Below are 26257 nucleotides of genomic sequence, written 5' to 3' on the forward strand. Positions count from 1 at the left end.
TGTCTTGTGAGTGATATATGCCACTAGGAGGCAGCATTAGCACACAAAGACCTGGTCATACCACACGCACACACATCCATCTCACATTCACACACACACATGCACACATACACATGCTCACGCGCACAGAGTATACACAAACAACATACACACATACACACACGAGGGATGAACACTCACCCATGTGCACAACTACACACACACACACAGGCACACACCCTAATCTGTTTTCTTTTATTCCTTTTTTTTTTTTTTTAATCTTTTTAATCTTTTATTTAGGAATTAAGGTGGGGAACAATTTTCATGCTAGCCAGTGGGAGATTTCACTGGTGAATACTTATTTTTGAGTTTGGGGTTTCATTTCTCATTTCTGAGACCTCATCTATTGAAAGATCAGTCGATGTCTTACAAATGAGAGAAGTCATTTTCTGTACTATAAACCAGTTCTTGCAGGACTATGTTATAGCATGAGAGACAAATTAAAACACGGGCACCTTTGTATTTAGAAGCCATCCTGTCATAATCTAAGAGAAGAAAACTGGTCATTGGGAAGGACATCCAGGAACCCACCTGCCTGGAAGAGGGCCTCATTGGCCATATTGGCAGCTTACAGGGGTCACAGGGTCTGCAGGTGCTGGTTAAGTAGCATTATAGAAGATGAGAAGACGAAATTCAGCCACGCTAACTTATAGGATGATTACCAGCAACAGTGGTTATAGTTTCACTCTTTCTTCAGTGGGCTGCCTGTGGGAGGAGGAGGGTAATGCTTCCTGGACTGTCTGTCAGTGGGGAAAACACTGCATCCTGTGGCTAGGAAGGTGTAGCCCAATTTCAATGACAAGCAACCCGGTGATCTAAGCATTTAAGAAGACAACATTTGGAAAAGAGAGACTACTTATGGGATTAAATGGACCACATAATCATTAAACAGAGGGGCTGCAAATGGATAGTTTCTGCTGATGGGCTCCTCCTCATCCTAATTGCCTCTATGGATTTCAAAAATAGCAGATTTTTCTCTTTCTGTGAAAATATCATTAAATTAGAGGACTCAGTAATATGGCTTAAGCTCTGAAGTCTGCTCTGGTTGTTTTTCAGAGACCCAAGCCTATCCAGCAGCCAAATAGGTCTTCCAATAAACAAAATAGTGCAAAAAGCCACCTTCGACAAACTCGCCATATTCCGGGCGCTTCTTTGTGGAATGTGCTGGAGTGGGAGGAGGTAGAGATGTACTGTAGGTTTAAAACGGGAATGCTGGGCTTCGGAGTTTTTAGCATTCTGAACACCTGATATTTCCAAACACATACTTAAAGCTACAGTAATCAAGACAGTGTAGTATTGGCAAAAGAACAACAACAACAACAAAATCGATGGAATAGAATAGAGAATCCTGAAATAGATCCATAAATATAGTCAACTGATCTTTGATAAAGGAGCAAAGGCCACACAATGGAACAGAGACCGTCTTTTCAAAAAATGGTGCTGGAACAACAGGACATCCATGAGCCAAAAAAAAAAAAAAAATCTAGACAAAGACCTTACTCTCTTCATAAAAATTAACTTAAAATGGATCATAAAATGAAATGTAAAATGCAAAACTATAAAACTCCTAAAAGATAACATAGGAGAAAATCTAAGTGGCCTTGGGTATGGCAATGCCTTGTGAGATACGGCGCCCAAGACAAGATCCATGGAGCAAACCATCGATAAGCTAAACTTCATTAAAATTAAAAACTTCTATTCTGCAAAAGACAATATCAAAAAGAATGAGAAGATTGGGAGAAAATATTTACAAAAGACGTATTTGATAAAGAATTGTTATTCAAAATATACAAAGAACTTCTAAAACTTCATAAGAAAATAAGCAACCAGATTTAAAATGAGCCAAAGATCTTAACAGACATCTCACTAAAGAAGATATACAAATGGCAAATAAGCATATGAAATATGCCATCGGGGAAATTAAAATTAAAACAGCAAGATGCCACTACACATTCAAATCCATAATACTGACAACAAACCTGGTAAGGATGTGAAGCAACAAGAACTTTCGTTCATGACCGATGGGAGTGCAAAATGGTACAGCCACTTTGGAAGGCGGCTTAGCGATTTCTTACAAAATTAAATATAGTCTGGGCAAAATGGGTAAAAGTGGTCAAAAGGTACAAACCTCCAGTTATAAATAGGGATGTAACATACAGCATGGTGACTATAGTTACTGATTCTGCATTGTATATTTGAAAGTTGCTAAGAAAATAGATCTGAAAAGTTTTCATTACAAGAAAAAAAGTATCACTGTGTGTGGTGATAGATGTTAACTAGACTTATTGTGGTGATCATTTTGCAATAGATGCATATCTCAAATCATTATGTTCTACACCTGAAACTAATACAATGCTATATGTCGATTATATCTCAATAAACAAATAGGCAAACAAACAAACCTACTCTTACCATATGATCCAGCAACAATTTTCTTTGGTATTTATCCAAAGGAGTTGAAAACTTATGTTCACTCAAAAACCTGCACATGGATGTTTACAGCAGCTTTATTCATAATTGCCAAAATTTGGAAGCAACCAAGATGTGCTTCAGTAGGTAAAAGGATAATAAATAATTTGGTACATCCAGAAGGTGGAATATTATTCTGCACTAAGAAACGAGCTAGCAAGCCGCGAAATAACATGGAGGAAGCCCGTATGTGTATTACTAAGGAAAGAAGCCAGTTTGAAAAGGCAGAATACTGCATGATGCCAACTCTGTGACATTCTGGAAAAGGCAAATCTATGGAAACCATAGAAAAATCAGTGTTTGTGGGGGTGGGGTAGATGAACAGGCAGAGCGCAGAGGATTTTTAATATTAAAATGACAGATATATGTCATTATACATTTATCCAAATCCACTGAATGTACAACACCAAGAATTAAACCATATTGTGGAGTTTGGATGATGATACGTCAATGTAAGTTCATCTTTGGTAAAAAAAAAAAAAATACACACACACCACACACACACACACACACACCCACCCACTCTAATGAGTGATGCCGATGAGGGAGTCTGGGCATGCGTAGGGGCAGGGAGTATATGTGAAATTTCTCTTTCTCTCAATTTTGTTGTAAACCTAAAAATGCTCTCAAAAATAGCTTTAAAAATGGTGTAACAATAAAAAAAAATACAAAATCTGTGTGCTTGTTTTATTTTGTTTTTGGCGTGTATGATTTATTTTTATGTTGTTTATATCCTTTCAGCATTAAGTTGTCCCAAATCCTTCTTGAAAGCCGGCATGGCCAAACATACAGTGTGTTAAAATATTGAAAAGCTTTTACACCAGTTGGTAAATAGCTGTTGCCCAAGCACTGAGTGCCAACCACGAGGCTACGAGCTTTTCGCATAAGACCCCCTCCCCATCTTTCCCACAGTCAAACAACAAAAGGGTCACGCCTGGGACATCAGGAAGCTTCCAGCACTGACCCCACCAACTCCCAAACCCCAGTCCAGGACTGCAATCCATTCTGACTGATACTGTGCCCTCCTGGTTACACCCCTAAGATAGGTCATAGCTAGTAAATACTTAAATTTAAAAAAAAAAAAATCCCCCATCAAGTATGTTCTTTCATTGGGTGTGAGCCGAGTTATACAGGACTTCAAAAATTCTGAATTTATTTATCTTAGTTGATCCGAGTAGGGAATGGTAATTGTGTAAGAAGACGGAACCCTGTTGTGAGCTTTTATAGGGGGCCTTTCGGAGATGGAGCAAAAGTCCTAGGGCTCAGGCTTGTATTAGGAAGGCCCCCGGTAACCACCCACCAGATGCCAGAGGAAATCTTCCTTACTTACCTTCACTGCTGTACCTGTCCATTCCCTCTCAAATGAGCTGAGACAAGGTGAGCAATTAAAAAAGTCTTCTATATATTTTTAAATGTTGATACCATAGAATTAATTATGAAAGGCTTTGCAACAAAAGGAAGGATAATAGAGAAATATATTCTCTCCTTTTCTGGAGCAAACTCAGCGATTATGTATAGGGCACGGAGAGAGGCTATAAACCTTTGCTGATCTCTTTCCATCGCTAGAGCTGTGAGGTGGAATGAGGAGGAGGTCGGTTTTAAAATCAACATGCGACCAGTTAAAGAAAACAGTGTTTCTAAAACCTTTGTGCTAAGAGAGGAAATCCAGATGGATTGCTCTTGAGTTCAGCAAAATCCTGAAATAGGGCTTTTTGGTTTAGGGAGACACCACATCCTCTTCAAACCCAGGCTCCAATACTTAGAGAGAGGGTTGGAGGAGAGAGAGTAAAATAGATCTCAGAGTTACTCCATCGTAACAAGATGGAGGGCAAGGGTACCTGGCACAGATACTGACAAGGTGATGCATTTGGTAGTGGCAAGACAAAAAAAAAAAAAAAAAAGGTCTTTTTCTATTTTTCCAGTGAAATAAGGAGCAAGGTCATCACTGACAGTGAGGAGAGGGAAGGTCGCTTGAAGAGGACTGAGAAGAGAAATAGCTATCTTGCAGAGCAGGGGAGCGAACACGCTAGATAAACATGATACGATTGCCAGGCAGAGCTGAGGGCTTATGTATGCTTTGTGTTCACAAATTGAAAGTGGAACCTATTAGCAGGATTGTGTTTTTCTTTTTTTTCCCCAGTAATATTCAGCTGCTATGGTGCAGGCTTAGAGACGGTCAGTTTTTCCAGCATATATTACAGAAGGAGAGAAGGGCAAGAGAATAGCATATAAATAAAAGATGGATTTCGCGATGGATCACGGAATTTTAGTAGGTAAGAAAAGATGTTTTAGGAAAGATTCTGTAAACCAAACCTCAAGGGTTCCAATCCAGTTCTATTGACCTAGAACATCATGTTTATTCCTTTATGGCCATACTTCTCAAATTGAGAATACAAAAAATTATCGGGGGACCTTGTCATAAATGCAGATTTTTGGACCATCCTCAGAAATTCTGGGACATAGAGTTTTTTCTTTGTCATAAGTAGCAGATACTGATGGGGGGCTCTGTAGACCATTCTATGAAAAAATACTGTATTACAGTTTTTTAGTTGAAAACATTTGAGAGTAGAATGTGAGAGAAGAGAGCTGGGTTACTCAGATAATTGTTTACACTTTCTATTCCACAGCCATGAAAAGCCGATGTTCCAAATATTGAGGTTCTTAACCAGATATTTTAATGAAAAGTAAGCCACTGTGAGGAGCAACATTGCAATAACTGAGGCCACATATTCAGTCAGTTTATTTTTCTACTTCCATTAGGTTCCTTGGACAGAGATAGAAGTATGATATTTAATTTTGAATCTGAAAAACCAGCTTAGCATGGCTTTACATCGGATGCATCAGTTTTCCAGAAAGCCAAAGAACTGTGTTCTGTTTGGGAAGAAAAAGATAAACATTTTAAGAGAAACAGTTTCTTAAATTTGTTGAATAACTAAATAAATCAAAGACATTTTACAAATGTATAGAATAAATTGAATTATATGAATGAAACCATTCAGTGTGAGGTTTATGTGACACGAGAAAGCATCAGGGAAATGAAAAGGCACTCATTTCCAAGAGAGAAAATAAAAGGTTATATATAACTCTGACAATCAAGATTTAAAAAAAACAAACAAAACAAAAACCCTGTATCGGCTCTTTATTTATTCCTAATGCATTAACAGAGCTGCATCTGTCTGAAGACTTTGAGGAAGAATAGCCTGAAGAAATACGTCAGCAAAGCTCTGTTCGGTTTGTTTGTTTTTAATTACCCTCTTCTAATATTTTTTCCACTGATTTGTATTAGGCTTACAGTGCTTTGTTACTTTTGGTATTTAACATCGCACCCGGGCTGTGCCGTGTTTTGAACAATAACAATTTATTCAATGCATTTCTAACTATTTACAATTATAATAATAACTATCATGGGTTGAGCACTTACTCCACATCCTGCATCATATGTCTAATAATAAACCTATGAGGTGGGTATTATTTACAAGTTATCATTCCCTCTCTCTCTCTAGATGGCCACTTCGCAGACCCCTTTCTTCTCTGCATCTGCTCCCAACTCTGTCCTCTGCAGCCTACTGACGTAGAGTTGTCAACATTCTTGAGCATTTCTAAACCTAGAGCCAACAACAGCTTCAGCCTCTGCTGGTTCTTCCTTCATAGCGACAGAGATACTTAACCCCCAACCTGAAACTTAAAAGGGTGGCAGCTGTAAATGCTGGCCATTATAAACTTCTTTATCTCACACACACATAATTATTTTCCTTAAAATATTTGGCTCTAATGAATAGTGGGTACTTTTCAAACTCTAGGAATTGCTGAAGGAAGGAAAAAAAAGGTTAGGTCTTAAACCAATCGCCATTGCCATGAGTTACTTTGTAATTTGGGGTGCATTCTTTATCATTTAGGACCAAGAGGTGGTAAATATTATTAATATTCAATATTCCCTTTATTGTTATTATTATTCAAACTTAACTTTCAATTATATAAGATGGCATAATTCACTTGAATATTCATCAATAAAACCACCACCTTGAGTTTTAAGGAAAATAATTGAAAAGGAAAATGTTTATGCAAGTGGAGAAACTCACTGCTTCATCTTGCTAATCCTTCTGCCGCTTCTCTTTTTTAAATATCCAATGGTCAAATTGACGTGGCTTCTTACATTTATGTAAAAAGGTACCGATTATGGTGAGGGGCGAATGGAAGTCGGAGCTAAAAGTTCCAGCGTTGGACTTACTTACCCTTGAAGCATTTGGGGATTTCAAAGGTGCCATCTATGCACTGAGCATCCTCTGTGTAGCTACACTTCTTTTCTTTATTTTTGCAGAAAAAAGAAACTTTTTGACCATGCAGCATTCCATTCTTAAATTTCTCTTGGATCTTTACTCTCTCTCCTTCATATATCACAGTAGCCTTCTTAACAGATATTTTACAAGATGCTGAAAGAGACAATATTTGTAGTCAAGACTTAGGAGTTCTGCTAGCGTTTCTTAAAGAGAATGAAGTATTTGAGCCAGTAGATAAGTACACCTGAAATAAATTGCTCAAGACAAGATTTCAAGACTGAACGTAATCACACCAGTATCATTGCTAACAGCAGTTCTTTATCAATAGAACCATTAATCATGGATTCCAAGATGGCCTTTTCTTCCCCTACAGAAACCACACATGAAGGTCAGAGCAGAAGCTTCAGCAAAAAAGAACTACTAGATATTGCCATTGCATATAAGCCTACGCTGGCCCACTCAGAATCCATTTACTGAGCTAGTGCTCCTACCCACCAGCCACTGTGATGACAACTCACAAATGTGTTCCCTTCTTTGAAAACTGCCTTCAGCCGTAAGTGAGCTACCTCTCCCAGGAGGCAATCAAATCGGCCCCCCATCCCCAGGGTCAGGAAAGGGAGCAACCTATAGCCAATGGCTGACTGACGTTGGAATACGAAATGCATGTCCCTTGCCTCTTAGTGGGATCGACTCTGGGGTAGAATTCATGGTCCGGAGCTCCCAGGGGCATGAAACTGAGGCTGGACTCTAGCTGAGCCCACATACTTGTTCAAAACTTAGTTCGATCAGCAGCATCAGCATCACCTGAGGACTTGGTAGAAATGCAAATTCTCAAGTCCTATCCAGATCTACTTACTCAGAAACACATGTGATGTTCGAAAACCAGTGTCCTACTTTATCCTACCTGCCTCAATCCCTTTCTCCTGAGACACTCACTTAATAAATCACCTGCACTGAATCTGTCTCAGGCTCTGCTTCTAGGGGACCCCAACCTACGACACTCGTCATATGTCATTTTGCCTGCTATACCTAATTTCCTTTTCTGCTTACACTGTCCAGCCCATGGCAAACCTGAGCAGAAATATAGTGTTAGGTTGTGGTTTTCTGCATGTACCCGACACTGACCAAATAAAGGATAGACATCCAACTCAAAAGGAATCAGTATCTCAGGGAAAAGATGCCAGCTAGTGATGAATCCTTTAGTTGAGAGGTCCTAATATAGGGTCGAGCCAGGTTCAAGGTGAGTAAGCAGAGAAACAGGGAGATTAGAGAGGCTACGCAGCCATGGAGATATGAAAAAAGTAGCAATTGTTCCTGACTTTCAACTCTTAAGTTTTAGGAGGACCAGCTGTGTTTCATTCCTTTTCCTCAATGTCCATCTGACTGCCTGTTGCCCATTCACTATAAGTCCCCTTTTCCTGGAACCACCTTGAATGCGTGGTTGATTTTTGCAACAATGAGAAGTCTCAACTAGAACAAAGCAGAAATGGGTGCTCCTAGGCAAAGACTTAAAGGCAATTATAGAAAGCCTACACAAACTTCCACCATATTATCAACACAACAAAAATCTGTTTCTTTCATACAGTTTAATTTCAAACAAGCTTGCTGAGCATGAAGCTTCCCCATGCACATGTGAGTCCTAAGCCTAAAGTATTTCACATGTCAATAGCTGTGAAGCAGGTCTGAGCAGCAAGTAGAAAACGATTGAAACAAGAAAATGCCAAATAAAGGTGATCCTTTGATTCAGAGACATTTTATACCATTTTATACCATATTTCATACCTTTACAGCTTGGCTGGGCAGACAGTCTGAGCAGCAAGGAGGAAACGATTGGAACAAGAAAATGCCATATAAAGGTGATCCTTTGATTCAGAGACATTTTAGGACCTCGCCCATATTTCATACCTTTACAGCTTGGCTGGGCAGACCAATTTCCATATTTGGTACATTCTACTTCTTCCGGGCCATCCAAGACAAACGTATCATGGCAACCAAACGTGGCTTTATCCTTGTAATAAAGTGCTTCCTTTGCAGCATAGTTCACGAATCCGTTGTCTGGTCTTGATGGGAAAGGGCATTTTACTTCTAAAAAGTTTGTTCAATAAGACATAGTATAAATAGCGGAATTTTCAATAGTTTTCAAAAATGGGAATTGCACTGTTGTAATTATTTTCTCTTATCCTCGCACTTACCTTTGCATTCTGGTAACTCAGTCCAATTTCCAGATGCTGTGCAGGTAACAGTATCGTTTCCGAACATGGCATAGTGTGGCAAACACTTAAACACTGCCCTGTTTCCATAAAGGGTTCTGTTCCCAGCCAATGACTTATAAGCACTGAGCTCGGCAAACTTAGGTGTGGGAGGGAGAGGGCAGGTCATAGCTGGAAAAAGAAAAAACTATCGTTTGTATGAAAATGGTGGAGTCTTTTAAATATATTCTTTCCAGAAAGGAAAAAAAAATCTGAAGATTAACTTGAGAAAATGCAAAATTTGATCAGTTGCCAGAGTAAAAGCCATCAATTGTAGAAGCCAAATAAGAAAATACGATCCGAAAATCAAAGGTCCGAACCAGTCGAAAAACTAAAAAAATGAAGTAAATTTAAGTCTCACCGCTGCTAATTTTCCTTTTATAATAACACAATGGTTAGGTTTCCATAAAATTTTTGATCCAAATGCTACCTTGGAAGATGTTTCTGGAAGTCAGAATTGGTGGAGGACATTGCCGAAGGATCATCCTGCAATTATCGCTGATGACAGCAATTTGGTGCAAAGTACTTGTGACATCTGTGTTCTGCTGCTAGTTCAGGTTTGTTTTTTCCTATCGAATACCTCCTCCTTTTGCAATCTGTACGTATAGAGCTTATACAAGGAGCTTTACACAGAGAAACGGTATAGATTGTCATCCCAACCTGACTAACATGGAGTTTCAACAAGTCCAGAGAAAGTTATACAAACATAATGGAAGTGAGTGCAGACCAATCTGTGATTTAACTGGGATTGTCTAGAGCCTTGCAACTCAAAGTGTGATTCACAAACCAGCAGCATGAGCATTGCCCGGGAGCCTGTTAGAAATACAGAAGCTCAAACCGCATCCCAGAACCAAGAAGCAGACTCTGCATTTTAACAAGATGCCCAGGTGATTTGTGTGTACATTGAAGAATGAGAAGCGCCCTGTCAGACTGAAGCTAAAGTAGTCTGTTTGTAACTAAAAAGAAAAAATGACTTTACAAAATAGATACAAATCTGCTTAAAAAGGGAAACTATTTATAGGACCCATGGTGATTTCTACTGCTGAGTAAAAAACTCTACTTAATTTATCCCCCCCATTTTTTTTTGTAGTTTAGATTTTTTAAACTATTGTTTATTTTAAATTGCTTTACTTTTCTACTTGCTTTTGCTAAGACAGACCTCACTGAAATGTTAAAAATCCATAACTATTATTATAATGCCTGGGCCTCCTGGTCAAAGATTAGATTTACCTAAATCACAAGTTAGGTAATATAAGGACGCACCTCCCTATTTAAGTAAACTCCAGAGCTTACCCTGGCGGTGCAGCTGAGTGTCCCCTAAATAAATCATCAGTGACGTTTAGAGAAAACTCAATCAGCTTTTAGGATGCAGAGACTTTCGATGGGCTCTAAGTTTACCGTGATGGTGACCTTGCTTGTCTCCCTTATCACTACTAAGGCAGAGCTAAGTCTCCCTTAGCTTCGTAGCCTCACAGCTAAGAACAGGAGGTGGCACATATTAGGCCTTCAGTACATGTTTATTGAATACATGAATGAGTGAATGAATGAATGAAGTTCCAGAGTGGAAAGAAGGTGTTTGATCTCACTGTTTCCAAAAGTTCTTCTAGTCAATTGGTGGCGGCCCCTGGTAGACCAATGCCACACACGTCCAAGCTCCTGCCCAAACATCATGGGAGTGTTAGAATGAATAAACCCAGAAACCACTGGCTCCATCAGGTGGAGGATACAAAACGTGCTCATGAGTAGCATGCTTCCCTTCTGTCTTTCCAAAGCAGTTGTTCCATCCTCCAGAGTAAGATGCTATCAGAACCAACACTCCCCCATAAAGGCGACCAACCATCTCACAGAGCTGAGACTGAAGCGTTTCTGGGGCATGGAATTTACAGTGCTAAAACCAGGCTAAAACCAACTGGTCACCTTCCCATAACTGGGACCCACAGACTCACGGGCACAGACAGGAAGGTCTGGACTCCATTTTCCTTCCTCAGTGCACTTAGCAGAATTAGTTCCATTCAGATAAAACCTGCAAAAGGAAAATGTGATCCATCAAGCAGGAAAATAATCCATCGAGAGCATCTCAAATGTCTTCTCCTTTGTGCATTGCTTCAGATTAATACTATTGACCTCTTTCCCGTTTTATAATGTTGTTTTCCCGAGGAGCCTAACACTCATCTAAGGCTCATCAAGCCTTCCAACCTAATGCTCCAGGTGAATCGCTGAAGAATCGGGTGGGGCAGGGAGGGTTCCACTGGTGGTGGGTGTAGAAGCCAAAACCCCAAATCCCTCATTTCTAACCAGCTAGCTAAATTAACTGCTTCTTATATAAAGCAAAGAACCATTTTCTTTTCAGGATCACAAAAGTGAATCAAACCGAGTAATCTCTACTATTCATTTTCTGAGAGCCTAGTGACATGGATGTGTAAAAAGCAATGCAGTCTATTATTGGGATGATCACTTTGTAATTATATAAATGCCTGATCACTATGTTGTACACCTGAAACTAATGTAATGCTGTATGTCAACTGTAATTGAAACAAAGATTTCAGATTTGAAAACAGAGAAACAAAAAAACTATGCAGTCTTATTTCCATGGAAAATGGAACATTCCGTCCTTGAAGCCAATTTTTTCAATATTGTTTGTCATCAGAACCATCAGCAAATTACTGTTTCAGATGAAAGAACTGCATTTCTTTTTCACACATAGTATTTCTTAATTTCCAATCCCAAACAAGGATCCTCAGTAAAATTTTGCCTTAATCTACAACTAACATGCTATTACAATGTCACCGGTGGCATCTTTTTCTGATAAGGCAGATGAGCTATATTACCGACTACAAGTGCTTTCTTCCTGGGGATGTTGTGCTGCATTAGGTGATTTAAGAGAACTCTGTTTTACATTATCATACTCCCAACCTTCTCCATAAAATTCTCTTCTAGGGAATACCAGGTCAGTCTATCAAATTAGCCTCATAACTAAAGCCCAAATCTAATTCCTAAAGTATTTTAACCCTCAAGCCAAGATTTCGTCCAGAGATTATAAGGAATCGTCATCTAGTTTCAATCACTTCAATGTACATCCTCAGATAAGTAACTAATCAGGAACAGAAAAATTAGATATATTTCACTAGCTGTCATAATCTCTACCCTCTACCCCACCCCCTCAATACCACTGCACATTCATATTCAGTGATTTGTATTCAGCGAGTCCAGTGTAAAGGCTAGAAATAAAATATGGACCAGTCGTGATGTTTATCTTGAGGGCACAGTTACTCAGTCACCCATCCTTACCCAGCATTACATGAAAAACTGATCGTGTTGGGATATTCAAAACTTGTATAGCGTACAGCTCCGTTTTCTAAGATTCCAGCAAAAGGACATACTCTGGCTGTGATTTAAAGATAAAAAGGTAAATATCTATTTATAGAACTTTCTATTAAAATAAAACATATATAAACTCATTTCTATTTTTTGATCTGATAACTTTATTGGTAACCAATCTGAGAAAATAACAAGTCAAATGATATGTGCACTAAGGTGTTGATTACACTGTTACCTGTAAGAATAAGGATGGAACAGTCTAAATGTTCACTATCATGGCATTATTTTAATTAATGATGGTAAGTCAACAGTTGAACTATAATGCAGCCAATAAAATATTGATTATGAAAACCATAGCGACATAGTCAATGTTTCTGATATGCTGATAAAAATAGAAAAAACACAAAATGGTATCTGCTCTGTGCAATAATGCAAAAATATACGCATGGAAAATAACTGAAAAAATGAAATAGTGTTCCAGAGTTACGGCTGATTAAAAGAAAAAAATTCTCTAATGATATTATAGTGGTTTTTCATTAAAAATTATGTGTGGTCAATTTTAATCAAAAAGTATATTAAAATCACTTATACGAACATATGTAATTTTCACAATGGTCGTCTCCAAATGACCAAAATAACCAGAGCCCAGATAGGTCCATATAGTTATTTTTAGTGCTTAACTTCTACATAAAATTGCTAGAAATCCCATCTAGTCAGTTATTCAGTATTCGAGTGTCAAAAAGTATGCCAGCATGATATCACAGAACTATGTGAATGAATAAAAGCAACCATCTACTGTCACCTCACACCTGTTAGAATGGCTATTATCAGCAAGACAAGTAACAATAAATGTTGGAGAAGATGTGAAGGAAATGGAACCCTCATACACTGCTGATGGGAATGTAAATACATACAGACACTATGGAAAACAGTATGGGGCTTCCTCAAAAAAATTAAGAATAGAGTTAACATATGACACAGCAATCCCTCTTCTGGGTATCTACCCCCAACATTTGAAAACATTTGTTCATGTATCTCTATGTTCATTGCGGCATTATTCATAGTGGCCAAACCATGGAAATAACCAAAGAGTCCTAGATGATTGGATAAAGATGTACTACATATGTACAAAGGAATATTACTCAGCCATAAGAAAAGATGAAATACTACCTTTTGTGACAACATGAATGGATCTTGAGATTATTATGCTAAGTGAAATAAGTCAGATGAAAAAAGTTGAGAATCATATGATTTCACTCATATATGAAATATACTGAAAGCAACAAATCAACAAGACAAATAATAACTCAGACACAGACAAAGGTTCACCAGAGGCAAAGTGGATCAAAAATATGGTGAAGGAAGGAGATTTGACTTTGGGTGGTAAACACACAATGCAATATAAAGACGATGTATCATAGAATTGAATACATGAAACCTACATAATTTTATTAACCAATGTCATCCCAATAAATTTAATTAAAATATCAACCATCTACTATAAATCAATAGAGATCTATATGTATATAATCTGTATTATGTTATTAATTTAATATAATATATATTATGTATATTTTATTATAAATATAACATATAACAGACATAATTTAAACAAAATGTATTGCTTTTTCAGTAACTATTCAACCTGCTCTCATCTTGAGGCAAAGTCCCAAAATATGACGATTCTTCGTGTTTTATTTTTTTCATGCGTCTGCTTAAATTTCAGAGGATGTTTTCACTTCTATAGTGTTTTCATCTCCCTTTATCGTACCAGGTCTCTTTTTCACATCTCCCCTATTTCCAGGCCAAGCTCATCTCTTCCTCTTTAAATAACACCTACTGCCCTTCGTCTCCTCCTCCATGGAGAAGCCCCCACACCCTCTCATTTCTCCGCAGCCCTGCACTCTGCAGCTTGCTGGCCCGCTGCACCCTGGGTTATCCCCCCAAAATGTCCAGAATCTAAATGAGGGGAGAGAATGTGTGAGAGGGTGCTGGCGCTGACTTACGTCTACATCTCAGCGTGTTAATGGGCCAAAGTCCTGTGAAAGGGCAGGTAAACCGTCTCATGTTTCCATGGGACACATAGCCCGGCTGGCAGGTGTACACTATCTGGTCCCCTGGCTCATAGGATGTTTTTAAGGGAGAAACGATGGCAAATGGTAAATCATCTGGCTTGGGACAGGCTGAAATAGAGCAGAAAGCAGTTGGTTAAGAAATCTATGTTTGCATTTTTAAGTTCAGCTAGCACAGAAATGGAAACTATTTAATGCTGCCAATAATAACTATAACAAGTCCTGTGCCAAATACTTCATATGTACCATATCTCTACTACTCTCCTCAACAACCCACTGAAGAGTACTATCCTTATCCCCATTTTACAGGTGAGTACGCTGAAGCTTAAATTGGTTCTCTTATGGAGAAACTTTAAACGTGGCAATATTAAAGAATAAGTATCAATCCAGTCTCTCTAGCATCCATTCTAAAGAGAATCTAAGTTGTTATTAGTGACCCCTTGCATATACTAGGGTGTTGGATATATCAATTATTTTTGCAAAAGCAAAGAGTACTTACTCCGTCCTGCAATAGCCACATGGTAGAAAAAACTGGAGAATAAGATGAGCAGTGGAGAAATCATTGTGGCTGATTCTCACCGGCACCACCAAAGTGGCTTTCCTCTACCAAAAAGAGAGATGCAGATATAAAAGTGCTTAAATATTAACTATTTTTTTTGTGTGTACTTTCATCTCTGTAAATAGAAGATAAAGTATCACGATTTGAGGCCTATGTTCTTTAATCATTTACTTTTCACTTCTGTGGGTCTGTTGTGAAATCTTTGGTAGATGGTTTCTGTCTTCATGACATATGTGTTAAAGGCACAAAACAGTTGCTGACTGCCTCTGATAGAACGCTGGTGATTCCCGGATTACTGGGTCTCCAGTCCAGACCTCTCATTCTCCATCCTGTATTTTGTGTATGTAGTGGCTGGATCACCAAAACACTGAGGTGCCTGCTCCAGCCCCTGCCTTGGCATATAAACTTAGAACCATCTCTTTCCAGGTGCAAGTCTCCACACCTCTAAAATGGTATTACAGTTTCCTGATGTATGATTCTAAAGAACATCTTCATGGAGGCATCTCAGACTAAAATGCCTAAAAACTGAGTGCATCATCTTCTCTCACATAATGATTATTTCTTCCAGATTCTTCCTTTACCTGCAGCTAGTTAACAAGATCCTCCTCGTAGCTCTGGTTATAATCTTAGAGCTATCTTTGAATCCTCAATCTGCTCACATCAAATCAACACAAAGCCCTGCTCATCTACCCTTAGTACTTCTTAGCTCTGTCTAAACAGATTTCTAGATCTGTTTTAGGGATTGGAAAGTTGATTGGGACTCAAAGAAGAAAAGGAGCTGAGCAAGAGGAGAGAGGGGCCCAGGCTGATGATGTTGCTTGGGAAGGTTGAAAGGGAACCATTAATGATTCCACAGTTCTCTCATTTCAAATGGACAATGGCCAGACAATTTATAAAAAATGAACTCTGGACCACGACCTCTGTAGCAATCAATCCAGGAAGCCAAATCACAATCTCTGTAGCAATCGGCCCAACTTAGGACCAACCAGAAAAAACCACACATGTTCTTCTAACCAATCACGTAGGATGCCAGGCTTCTACTTAGTCCACCTTCATCTTCCTGATACCAATGAGCGCCAACCAGGGCATACTTGAAACTCTCTCCTTTTGTCTATAGTCAAAATTTTCCACCTCCTCTACCTGACTTTGACTCTCCACCAAACACAAATGATGATGGGCGACTCCCCAGCTATAGTAATCTCTGAGTACACAGACTTTGCTTGTTCTCTTTGGGGTGGTCCTGGTCTATAGCCACAGGTCTAAAGTTCCTCAAGACGACATCAGTTTAAGAAATGTTCTTGTCAAACAGTGATTCTTAAACTATGCTTCTAAAGAACAGTGTGTTCCATGGTAAGAAAAGTGTATATAAAATAATGGTGGTCCTTCCCCTTCTGTAATTCAGTTACGATCTTCACACACATATACACACACACTCCACTTTCTCCTTTTAAGGGGAAGGATTCTTGTTTGCTTGATTACTCCCAGGCTCGGCTTTATCGTGGAGAAGAGAGATACTAATGAAGAGAGGCCAAGTTGGTCTGTATAAAAAAGCTCGGCAGTCGATGGAGAAAGACAGAGAGAAACCAGACAGGCTGGGCATCAGGAAAAGAAACATTGAGAAGTTTGAAACTGAGAACGTTTGTGGCAGCCGTTGAGAAGTGCACAATAGACATTGAGACGGGCAGCAATGGGGAGAGGGATTCTTAATGATGCTTGCTGATGGATGTACTCCCTCTCACGAGGGAACTTTCCAGAGGGGTGGAAATGTTCTATATTTTATTTCAGGTGGTTGTTACTTGGGTACATACAATTGTCAAAACTCATCTAAAACTAAACTTTTAAGATCTGTGCATTTTATTATATGTTAATTATACCTCATTGCCACCAGCTCTAATTTACCGGCTACTGAACTTTGGAAATTGTTGCAAAGACAAAGAAACGGGGAAATGAAGCGACAACTAAATCAAATGTAGTGTGACAGCTTTTTGTTTGATTGTTTTGGGATAGTGAAATTTTCCTTTATATAACTGAATACAAAGATAATCAATGGTAAAGCACACAATTAATAAATTGTAATTATTATTAGTCCTGAATGCTTTGCCACTTGTACATGTCTGAGAATTGTAAGATGTTCCCAGAACTCTTGTAAAAACACACATAGGTTTAATGAAAAGCCTTTATGATGAGCCTTAAGATGAGATGTGGCCGTTCACCTTCCAGTCTGTGATTTATTGTTTCGTGTAACTTTGGCACCACGTGGTGGGCCTGGAGCCTGTCTACCTTCCCCTCCATATAGTTCAACTCACACTCCAATAACTAACTCATGATAATAACCAAGGAGCTGGCTGATAATCAACATTAAATGACATTTTAAAGACGCATTTAAACTTACCACTGAAGTTTAGTTTGGCAGAACAAATGGAAAAATCATTACGAAAAATATCCAAGGAATTTTGGCAAACCAAGTGGATGTTTTGTATTGTTGGGTTTATACTCACTACTAAAGATTAGCCAACTCTTGGATTTAATATTGCACATAATATATTATGTTTTGTGACTCATGAATTGGAATACATAGATGCATAGATACTTAAGTTATAAGAATACATGACAATATTTGTTTTATATGAAACAAAGGACCTTGCACTTAAAATTTTTATATCCTTTTTTATAGACTTTATATCCTTTCCTACTTTAATTTGTAAATTAAACTATAGAGACCTAGACACAGAGTCCAAGGTTTTGTATTCCTGAAATCACATTGCATCACAAGTCCAAAAACTTTATTTACTTCACAAGCAGAGACTTTAACCACAACATTAAACATTTAGCAACAATTCGAATCTTTTTAAATTCAGTGTTGTCTTTTTCTGGGTTGGGATTCTAGCCAATATCCGCCAACAAGCTAAGCTCCCCGTGGAAAGATGCAAGTTCTTTTGCTCAATGAGAGCGAAATCTATCAGGAACTATGGACACATTTACCGAGGTAATGAGGGAACATGTCACAAGGCTTAGTGGGCATGATAAGATGTGTCTAGAAATGTATAGGCAGGCTAAGCACTGACACATTTTTGTGTGAATTCTAGGGTCCCATCCATATAAATAGCTTCTGCCTTGAAGAAACTTATGTCTCTGTGTACTGAAATTTCTATTTATTTAGAGCAGTTAGTCTTCACCTTCACATTAGAATCTCATAGACTGTTTTTTAAAAAATAGAAAATTTGAAGCAGAATTTTGGGGGTAAGGCCCAGGCATTGGTAATTTTTTCAAGTGCCCAGGTAATTATGATTGCAGTGAAGGCTAAGACTCACTGATTCAGCATGTCAAGGTTTACCTAAGTCAAGTTCAACTGATAGGGTTGCACCACATACATTTTCTCTCTTGCCAAAGTGAGACGACTTTCTATACTTTCTATATTGCACAACTTCTTGATCGTTTGTGAATTACCTCCTGGGTTCCACGAATTCATTCATTCTTTTACAAGTGTTGACTAAGCCTTTACCGAGCTGTAGCTTTGTAGTTGATATTAGCTTTTCACAAGTAAACAAGACTTGACTGTTATCTGTAAGGAGCTTACAGTTTACTAAGACCGAGATCCAATGCTCTAAATGAAATTACAGAAGCAAGTGTATGGTGCTCATTCTTCTCAGAAGCGTCTGTAGAAACTTCACAGAGGACATTTCATTTGGATTGTGTCTCAGAGAACGTTAACAGTTCAGAGAGAGGGAGGTGAGGATGGGGAGGTGATGATAAGGATGAGAATATTCCAGATAGTTGTCAAAGCAAAGGAACCATAAAACAGCGTGATGTATTCCCAACAGCTGAAAACAGTTGCATGTGGCTGGGACAGACTATTTCAGGTGAGAAATAGTGGGAAATAAGGCCAAAGAGGAGGTAGGATCGGGATGACAAAAATCCTTTTATGACATGTTTAGGAGTTTGAAGGCAGCGAAAGGGAGGAACAAAATCAGGTTTGTGCTTTGGAAAGAGATGGACAGCAGTGTGGAAGACAGATCAGGGGTGAGGGGGTAGTGTGGGAGGGAGAAGTGGAGTGCAAATAAGAAAAACTTCAGTACATGCCAAACTCAACTCACCTTCCATTCTCACATTTTAAAGCAGCCTGGCGTGCTGTGGTGTCAGTTATGCAATGAGCAGTGCACAATCGGCCACGATGAATCGGAACAGGTGCTGCTCTCCTGAACCGTGCATTGGAGGGAAAGATTTTATTTCCAAAGTCGTGAATAAAAGATACCAGGACAGTGGAGTCCTAGCAAAGGGCTAATAATATATAACTCAGAGGGGATTTTGCTAGGCAGATAGACCAACTGAGATATTCAGATTCAAAGCTGGATTTGGAGAAAAGTGCCGTAGTCATGATACAGAATCTACGGAGATAGATGTGAACCAAATAGAAAAATATAGCATAGTATCTGGTTCTTCAGAGAATGACTCCACCAGGGGAAGAGGACAGGCCCAGCACCATGGAGAGAGTGCAGTGTCTGGGTGAAGGACAGAGGTTTTAATCACGGCACACTTGAGTTTGAGTCCTGACTGCCTCTTACTATAAGCTGTGGCATCTGGAACAAGTAACATTCTCTGGTCAAGTTTTCCACTCTAAAATGGAAGTGAAAAGAAAACCTACTTCAAATGCTCATTGTCAGGATTAAATTAGAATGCATGCAGAGTACCAACAAAGTGCCTGGCTCATACTGAGTACTTGATGAAATTTAGCTCTTATTAACATTCTTACAATTAGTATCAATGACTCAGATTTCTTACACCAAAGTACTGGAAATTCCTACGCAAAAGCATACAATAATAGATTTCAATGAGATTCGGTGAATTAGTGCTCATGACTAGAAAACGTGAAAGAACAAAAGACAAAGAAAGAGTTACCTTCCATACACCACTACAGAATGGTAGTTGTAGTTTCTAGGTGGTAGAATATGGGTATTTTACTTTTTCCCTTTTTTAATATATCATATTTCTGTTTTATTGTGTTTGCTGATTTTTAAAATCTTATCAGTAGAGAAGACAGAAAATCTATTTCCTCATTTGGGGAAAATACAAGATTTCCTGTATGGAAATCTACGAACACAAAAGTATGGTATGTAATTCACACATGTGAAATGAGCCTTCTCTGCAGCTGCTTACCTGGCCTATCTAAGTCCCCATGGGCAACACAATCATACAACTCCCGTGCTCTGGGAACTCATTTTTGTGTAGATAACACTATAGATGTTTTCCCCAAGACTCATCATGTCACCCAAGTAACATCTACTGATCACCAGAAAGCACAGCGAATTCCTCCGAGTCAGCCCCTCAGCTGGCTCCAGCTCCCCAGCCCCTCTGTCTAGTTCTGGTGTAAATTTCAGGTCCCAACTCTCTCCCTCTCCTTGCTTCATGTGAAATCCCAAGTTAGGTCAAGTTCAGGACAAAAAGGTCACGATGCACTGGGAAATTTACACAGGTGTCATACACTATTTAGAAAACCATGGTAAAAAAAAAAAAAATCCACAGAAAAGACAGTACGACCTCATCACGAGATACTAAAAGGGAATGAGGCTTAACAGATGACGGCCTGAGAATAAAATGCTGAAAATATGCTCACTAATGATCTGATGTAGAAGAAAATGAGGAGAAAGCCAGAGAAACGAATGTGACTCCCCAAGAGCTCAGATATAAAAAGACGATGCTGAGCGGGGAAAGGGATGGGAGAAGGGAATGAATTCAAATGCAGCATAAGCCGAGTTTGCAAAATGTCAGGAACTCAGCTAACTAAACTAATTCCAGGATGAGATGAAGATTTTTAAAGATGTAAAGACAACAAAGAGTGGGAGTCAGAATAGGAAGGGGAAGAAGAGGTATTCTACGTCATCAGGAAGATGGTGCATACACGTGGGAATTACATGCTTATTCTACTCATTATCAAAGTAATCGATCATTCTAATCCATCTGAAAAAAATATGAAACATTAAAAAATCCTATACTATCACCACACAGAGTTACACCTTTTTGGTATTTTTACATATCAAAATCAAAATCAGGATCATATTCAGTATACTATTTTGTTTTTTATTTTCATATCATAAGCACTTATGCAGATTGTGATCTATTTTTTAAAGGCATGCTTTTTAACCTATATTTTAACCATTTCCCTACTTTTAAACATTGAAGAGGTATCTTTCACCATTAAGGATAACGTCCAATTAATATCTTTTATAAAATCTTTGAATAAATTATTTCCTTAAGAGTTTATTTCCAGATGTGGAATTACCTGGACAAAGGGCAGATCATTTTTAAGGCTCCTGATACATATTGCTAGGCCACCATCAAGAAAGGTTAGCCAATTTATGTTCCCACTGTAAAATCTTTGAAGGTTCTAAACATAATGTAACGTTAAAAAAAAAAGACAGAGCTCAATTACGTAAATTTCAGTCTTCTTCTGTCTTATCTAGCAAAGAAAATTACACTCACATTGAAAAAGGTAAAACGGACATCACAAAGACAGAATTGAACCTCCTCTAGAAAAGAATGTAAGAAACTAGCTGTCCAAAATGTATTTTAGGGCTATAAATCCGAGAAAATACACCCCAAGTTGCAAGAACTTATAATTCTGACCTCAACATCACTGTCATCAATCTTTAAATATAGGATCATAAGGAAGATGATCTAATAATATGAACATATTGTTTAAAAAAACATGTAAAACATTGTGATATTGTAAATAATACTACAGAAAAATGTTGGACGTTAACGGGCCAAAATATTAAGAGTATTTCAGTTTGGAGATTTTTTTTCTTTCTGTTTTTTTTTTTTTAATTTCCAAATTGTATGTAATATGTTTGTATCACTTTACAGTGGGAGAAAAATGTATTTTTAAAACGATAAGCAAAAGATATGCCTGAAAACAGGAGAAAAACCACAGATTATGAAAACCAAGCATCAGTTAAGTTTAACAGAAATCCACAGCCCAAAGTATGACTTGTTAAACAGGATGGTTTATGTGCATTTGGATCAAGGTGAGACGATCATTAAAAAACAATATGGCTCTCTTTAAACAGGTTAGAACAAATTGTGTCCAATTCTGTCCTTGACAGAGTTATTAGATTAGAAAATACATGCTTTTCCATTTAAGCCAAGCATTTAATGACTTATCTTTTGATGTTATCCTTGGGAATATGAGATGCTGAAATGTAGACTGTACTACAGTACTATGAGTTGATTTAGTAGCTGCTTGTACAAACTATGCAAAAAGTTCTGCTCAGTAGCTATAACGTGAAACAAACGAATCCCACAAGGTTTCATTAGCTCTAATAGGTCTAGATTATATGAAAGTAAAGGAGAGCTTGGAGAATAATTCACTATTTTTAAGAGAGTAAAAGACATATACATCTCCCATGAATATGACCTATTGTTTTTCTTTTTAATTTAATCTTTAAATTTGAAGTGAGTATGGATACCCAACAATATTGAGTTATATAGACTCTTCAAGAAGATCATGGATTTTAAGAAACATTCTTAAAGCATCTCATTATATGAACACGTACAAATATATCAAGGTGAGACTTGCACAATACTTTGTATTGTGCAAGTCTCACCTTTATAGACGACTTCTCTTGTCTCCTAGGGCAAAATAAATCCGACTGATTATTTAAGATGCCAATGCTATTTATGAGTTTCCCTTTGTTTTTACATGTTCTTATATTAGTTTTCTTCAGTATAGCATGTCCCCCTTCATTACCCTGCTCCAAAAATCTCTGTATTTCTCTACCAAGCTACTTGCAGTATGTATATAATATACTCCTCTATTCACTCAGTCCATTATTTTAAAAGCTGATAATTTAGAAAAACTTTCAAGAAGAAAACTATAGAATTATGTCTCCAGTCTTATTCTATTCGATATTTTCAACGAATTGGATGGATAATAATAATAAATAATAATAATAACAACAACTACAAATTTCCACTGTTGTCCTGCCAAAAGAATGCAGTTGATCACAAAAAGCTCAATACATCAGACAGAAACCATGGGATAAATGTGACAAGAACAATGTAAACCTCGGCACACAGGTAGATTAAGCAGTGGCTGGAGCAGTTTTAGCTCGAAGAAGTTCCAGACGTTTCTGTTGATTACAAGTGTAGCCTGGCCTAGTTGTAAGATGGCTGAAATTTAATCGAATTAGGATGCGCTCAAAGTCATAGTCAGTCTTGGCACAATTGCTCCTTTGTATTATGCAAGTCTCACCAAACTCTGGCAATTCTGAAGGAGTACATTGAAAAGCCAGACCTCTCTGAAAGACAATGAAAAGTCATTCAAAGAATTATAGATGTTTACCCTAGAGAAGACTTAGAATGCTGTCTCCAAGAAAGAAAGAAAGAAAGAAAGAAAGAAAGAAAGAAAGAAAGAAAGAAAGAAAGGAAGGAAGGAAGGAAGGAAGGAAGGAAAAAAAGAAGACAAAAGGCACAAAAAAGGGAAAGGGGAAGAAAGCTGTCTTCAAATATTTCAAGGACCATCATGTAGAAGTTTTAAACTTGTTTTGATTTGTTCCTGCAGGCAGAACTTAGATTAATGAGTAGTGTTTATAGGAAAGAAGGATTCAGTGTATGAAAATTATTAATAAAGATTTTCAGCAATGGAATGGGTTTCTTCAAGAAGTAATGAGTGTCCTATCATTGGCAACATCGAGGTCCCAGGGCCTTGGAGTTCAGCCTAGTGATCATCTCAAAAAACAGACCAGGCTGCTCTCCCACTTAGATACTCCATGGCTCCCCATTAAAATTAGAACAAAATGCAGATGTCTCCCTGTGGTCTCCAGGGCCTCACCCCTGCCGAGCTGCACCCTCAGCATTCTCACCCTTCCAGCTTTTGTCCATTTACCCATTTATTCTATGACTATTCTTTAAGGGTGACTGTGTACCAGAACAGCTGTGAACAAAGCAGACAAAAATCTCTGTTTTGAAGTTGCTGACATTCTAGTGGGAAAAGAAAGACCAAAAATAATGATAACGAACAACTAGATGAAGTGTCAAGTGGTTAAGTGCTATGAGGAAAAATAAACACGGTAAAAGGAAGGGTGAGCGATGGAAGGAAGTGCTTTTTTAAATAGGGCAATCAGGGCAGGCTTCTCTGAGGAGGTCATATTAGAGCAGAGACATGAAGGAAGAGAAGGAGTGAGCCCCACGGAGCCCTGAGGAAGCATCAAGGACAAAGCCCCAGTCCTGGCTGGTGATGGGCATGTCCAAGGAAGAGGCCAGTGAGGCTGGAGGGGAATGAGCAAGAAGTGAGTGAGGTCGGAGGGAGAGAGGGAGCAGACGGGTGAGAAGAGCAGATCTAGTGCTATGTTGGCCATGGTCAAGTGTGAATTTCACTGAGCAATATGACATGGGAAGCCCCCCAGAAGGTTCAGTGATGTGACATAATCCAAATAATATTTCAAAAGGACCCTTCTGGTGACTGTGGAGAATATTCTTCAGATGAACACAGGGAGAATCAGGAAGATTAATAGGTCGGGTTATCTAGAAGCAGTCGCTGATACAGAATTTGGAGGGCAAGGGTTTACTAAGGACAGAAACCAGCACTTGTGAAGGAAGGGAGGGAAGCAAGGTTGGCAGAGAAAGAAGTTCAACTGACATGCAAACTTGACAGCTATTGCCTGTCAGAGTGTCCTGAAATGGCTAGGCTCTTATATCTCCTTCTTGCTCCGTTAATGGATGCAGGTTGCCCAGGCAGGGTGTGACTTCAGACAAGGCAACTCTACAGCTGAGGCAGACCCCAAAGTAACTGACAGAGGGAGGCTGTGTGCTGGCCACACTCTTCATGAGATGGGCAGCAAGTCCATCCCTGAAGGAAGATTTTGATGCTGCATCTTCGTGACTGCCATGGAGGTGGATGCAGAGACCGCTAGGGTCCATCCCTTATTCATTTTGGTCTAAGAACATCCTCAGGTTTTATCAGAACCCATGGCTGCCCAGCTGGATGGTATACACTTCCAGATTCCCTTGCAGCTAGGCATGGCCATGTGACCACATCCTGACCAATAAGATATGAGCGGAATTGATACGCTCGAGGTTGCATCCTAGGCTAGGAAGCAGCCCTTCTCCCACACACACACTCTCTCACTCTTTTTCCCTCCTTTGCTGTGGGCTAGAAGAGAAGGAGCCTGCTTCAAAAAAGAAGAAAAGAACAATACCTTAAAGAATGCTGGAGCCACGAGATAGGAAGAGCCTGGTTCCCTGGACCACCTCACAGCATGAAGCCCTCAACCTCATGTCTAGAGAGAAATAGCAGCTATCTTATTTGTACGACCATATTTTTAGTTCGGCATCCTAGCTAGGACGATATTTTTGTGACAACACCTTAGCCAACACCCTAACTACTGCTGAGGCAACTGTAACAGCCCTTGTCTTCACCAAGATGATAGTAATGGAAGTGGTGAGCAGTGATCAGATTCAATTTCATTTGGAAGAAACAGGCATTGTGATTTGCTGATGTATGTGATGGGAGATTCCAGAAAAAGAATGGAGTCGAGACTGACCTTAATTTTAGGCTTCGGCGATTGAAGAAATCGAGATGTCATTTATTGAGACAGGGGTCGAATCTGAGGTTGGTTCGCAGATCTAAAAGTTCATTTTTTTACCTGATACATTTGGGATCTCTAACTCGAGCCAAGTTGGGTATAAGAACCTGGGTTGAAGAAGTGAGTATAGGCTGGAGAAAAGAATCTGGGAGACTACAGACGTTATTTAAATCCACGGTTTTATTTATTTCCCTGACACATGCCATAGTCTTTGCAATTGTTCTCTCTGCCTGGAACTGTCTTCTCCCAAATATTCGCTTTGCCTTCCTTCTCATCACTTGGGGCTTCTGCCCTCTACAAACCTGGTGAAAACGCCCCCCGTTCACCATGTCATCACCACACTGCCCGCTTTGCCTCCTCCGTCACCTCCTCCAGCACCTGAAATTACCTTTCTTAATTCGCTTATGTATTTATTGTCTGCTATCTCACGTGGAGTACAGGCCTCTCAAGGGCTGAATCTGTCCCTACCTGTTGCATCCTCAGCAAACTAGAACAGTGCCTATTCTATAAATAGCTGTCAGCTGACTGAATAAGTAACACCGTTGCTCAAAGCCATTTCCCTGGCAACACTCACCAAACTGAGATTTGCTTCGGGAAGTAAACCTCTTTGGGAAAGGCAAATGCTTCCTGAAAAAGTTAAGCCTCATCCATATTGCAACAAAATTAACTTAATCAGAATACATACATACATACA

The 26257-nt window shown here is 38.8% G+C and overlaps 1 protein-coding gene across 2 annotated transcripts in view; it reads right to left on the minus strand.

Annotated features, from left to right (window-relative positions):
- Window positions 1-5215: 5215 nt before the first annotated feature.
- Window positions 5216-26257, minus strand: part of APOH (apolipoprotein H) — a 46623-nt gene continuing 25581 nt past the window's right edge. For both annotated transcript variants that reach the window (XM_006912283.3, XM_025046962.1), the window contains 8 exons: window positions 14924-15027; window positions 14359-14535; window positions 12323-12419; window positions 10981-11057; window positions 8978-9166; window positions 8691-8870; window positions 6741-6938; window positions 5216-5379 (listed from right to left, as the gene is read on the minus strand). In XM_006912283.3, the coding sequence (XP_006912345.1) occupies window positions 5324-5379; window positions 6741-6938; window positions 8691-8870; window positions 8978-9166; window positions 10981-11057; window positions 12323-12419; window positions 14359-14535; window positions 14924-14987 (1038 nt within the window). In that variant the 5' untranslated portion in view covers window positions 14988-15027 and the 3' untranslated portion in view covers window positions 5216-5323. The remainder of the gene's footprint in view (window positions 5380-6740; window positions 6939-8690; window positions 8871-8977; window positions 9167-10980; window positions 11058-12322; window positions 12420-14358; window positions 14536-14923; window positions 15028-26257) is intronic.

The sequence above is a fragment of the Pteropus alecto genome, unplaced genomic scaffold, assembly GCF_000325575.1.
Source record: "Pteropus alecto unplaced genomic scaffold, ASM32557v1 scaffold134, whole genome shotgun sequence".
In the NCBI taxonomy this organism is placed as follows: domain Eukaryota; kingdom Metazoa; phylum Chordata; class Mammalia; order Chiroptera; family Pteropodidae; genus Pteropus; species Pteropus alecto.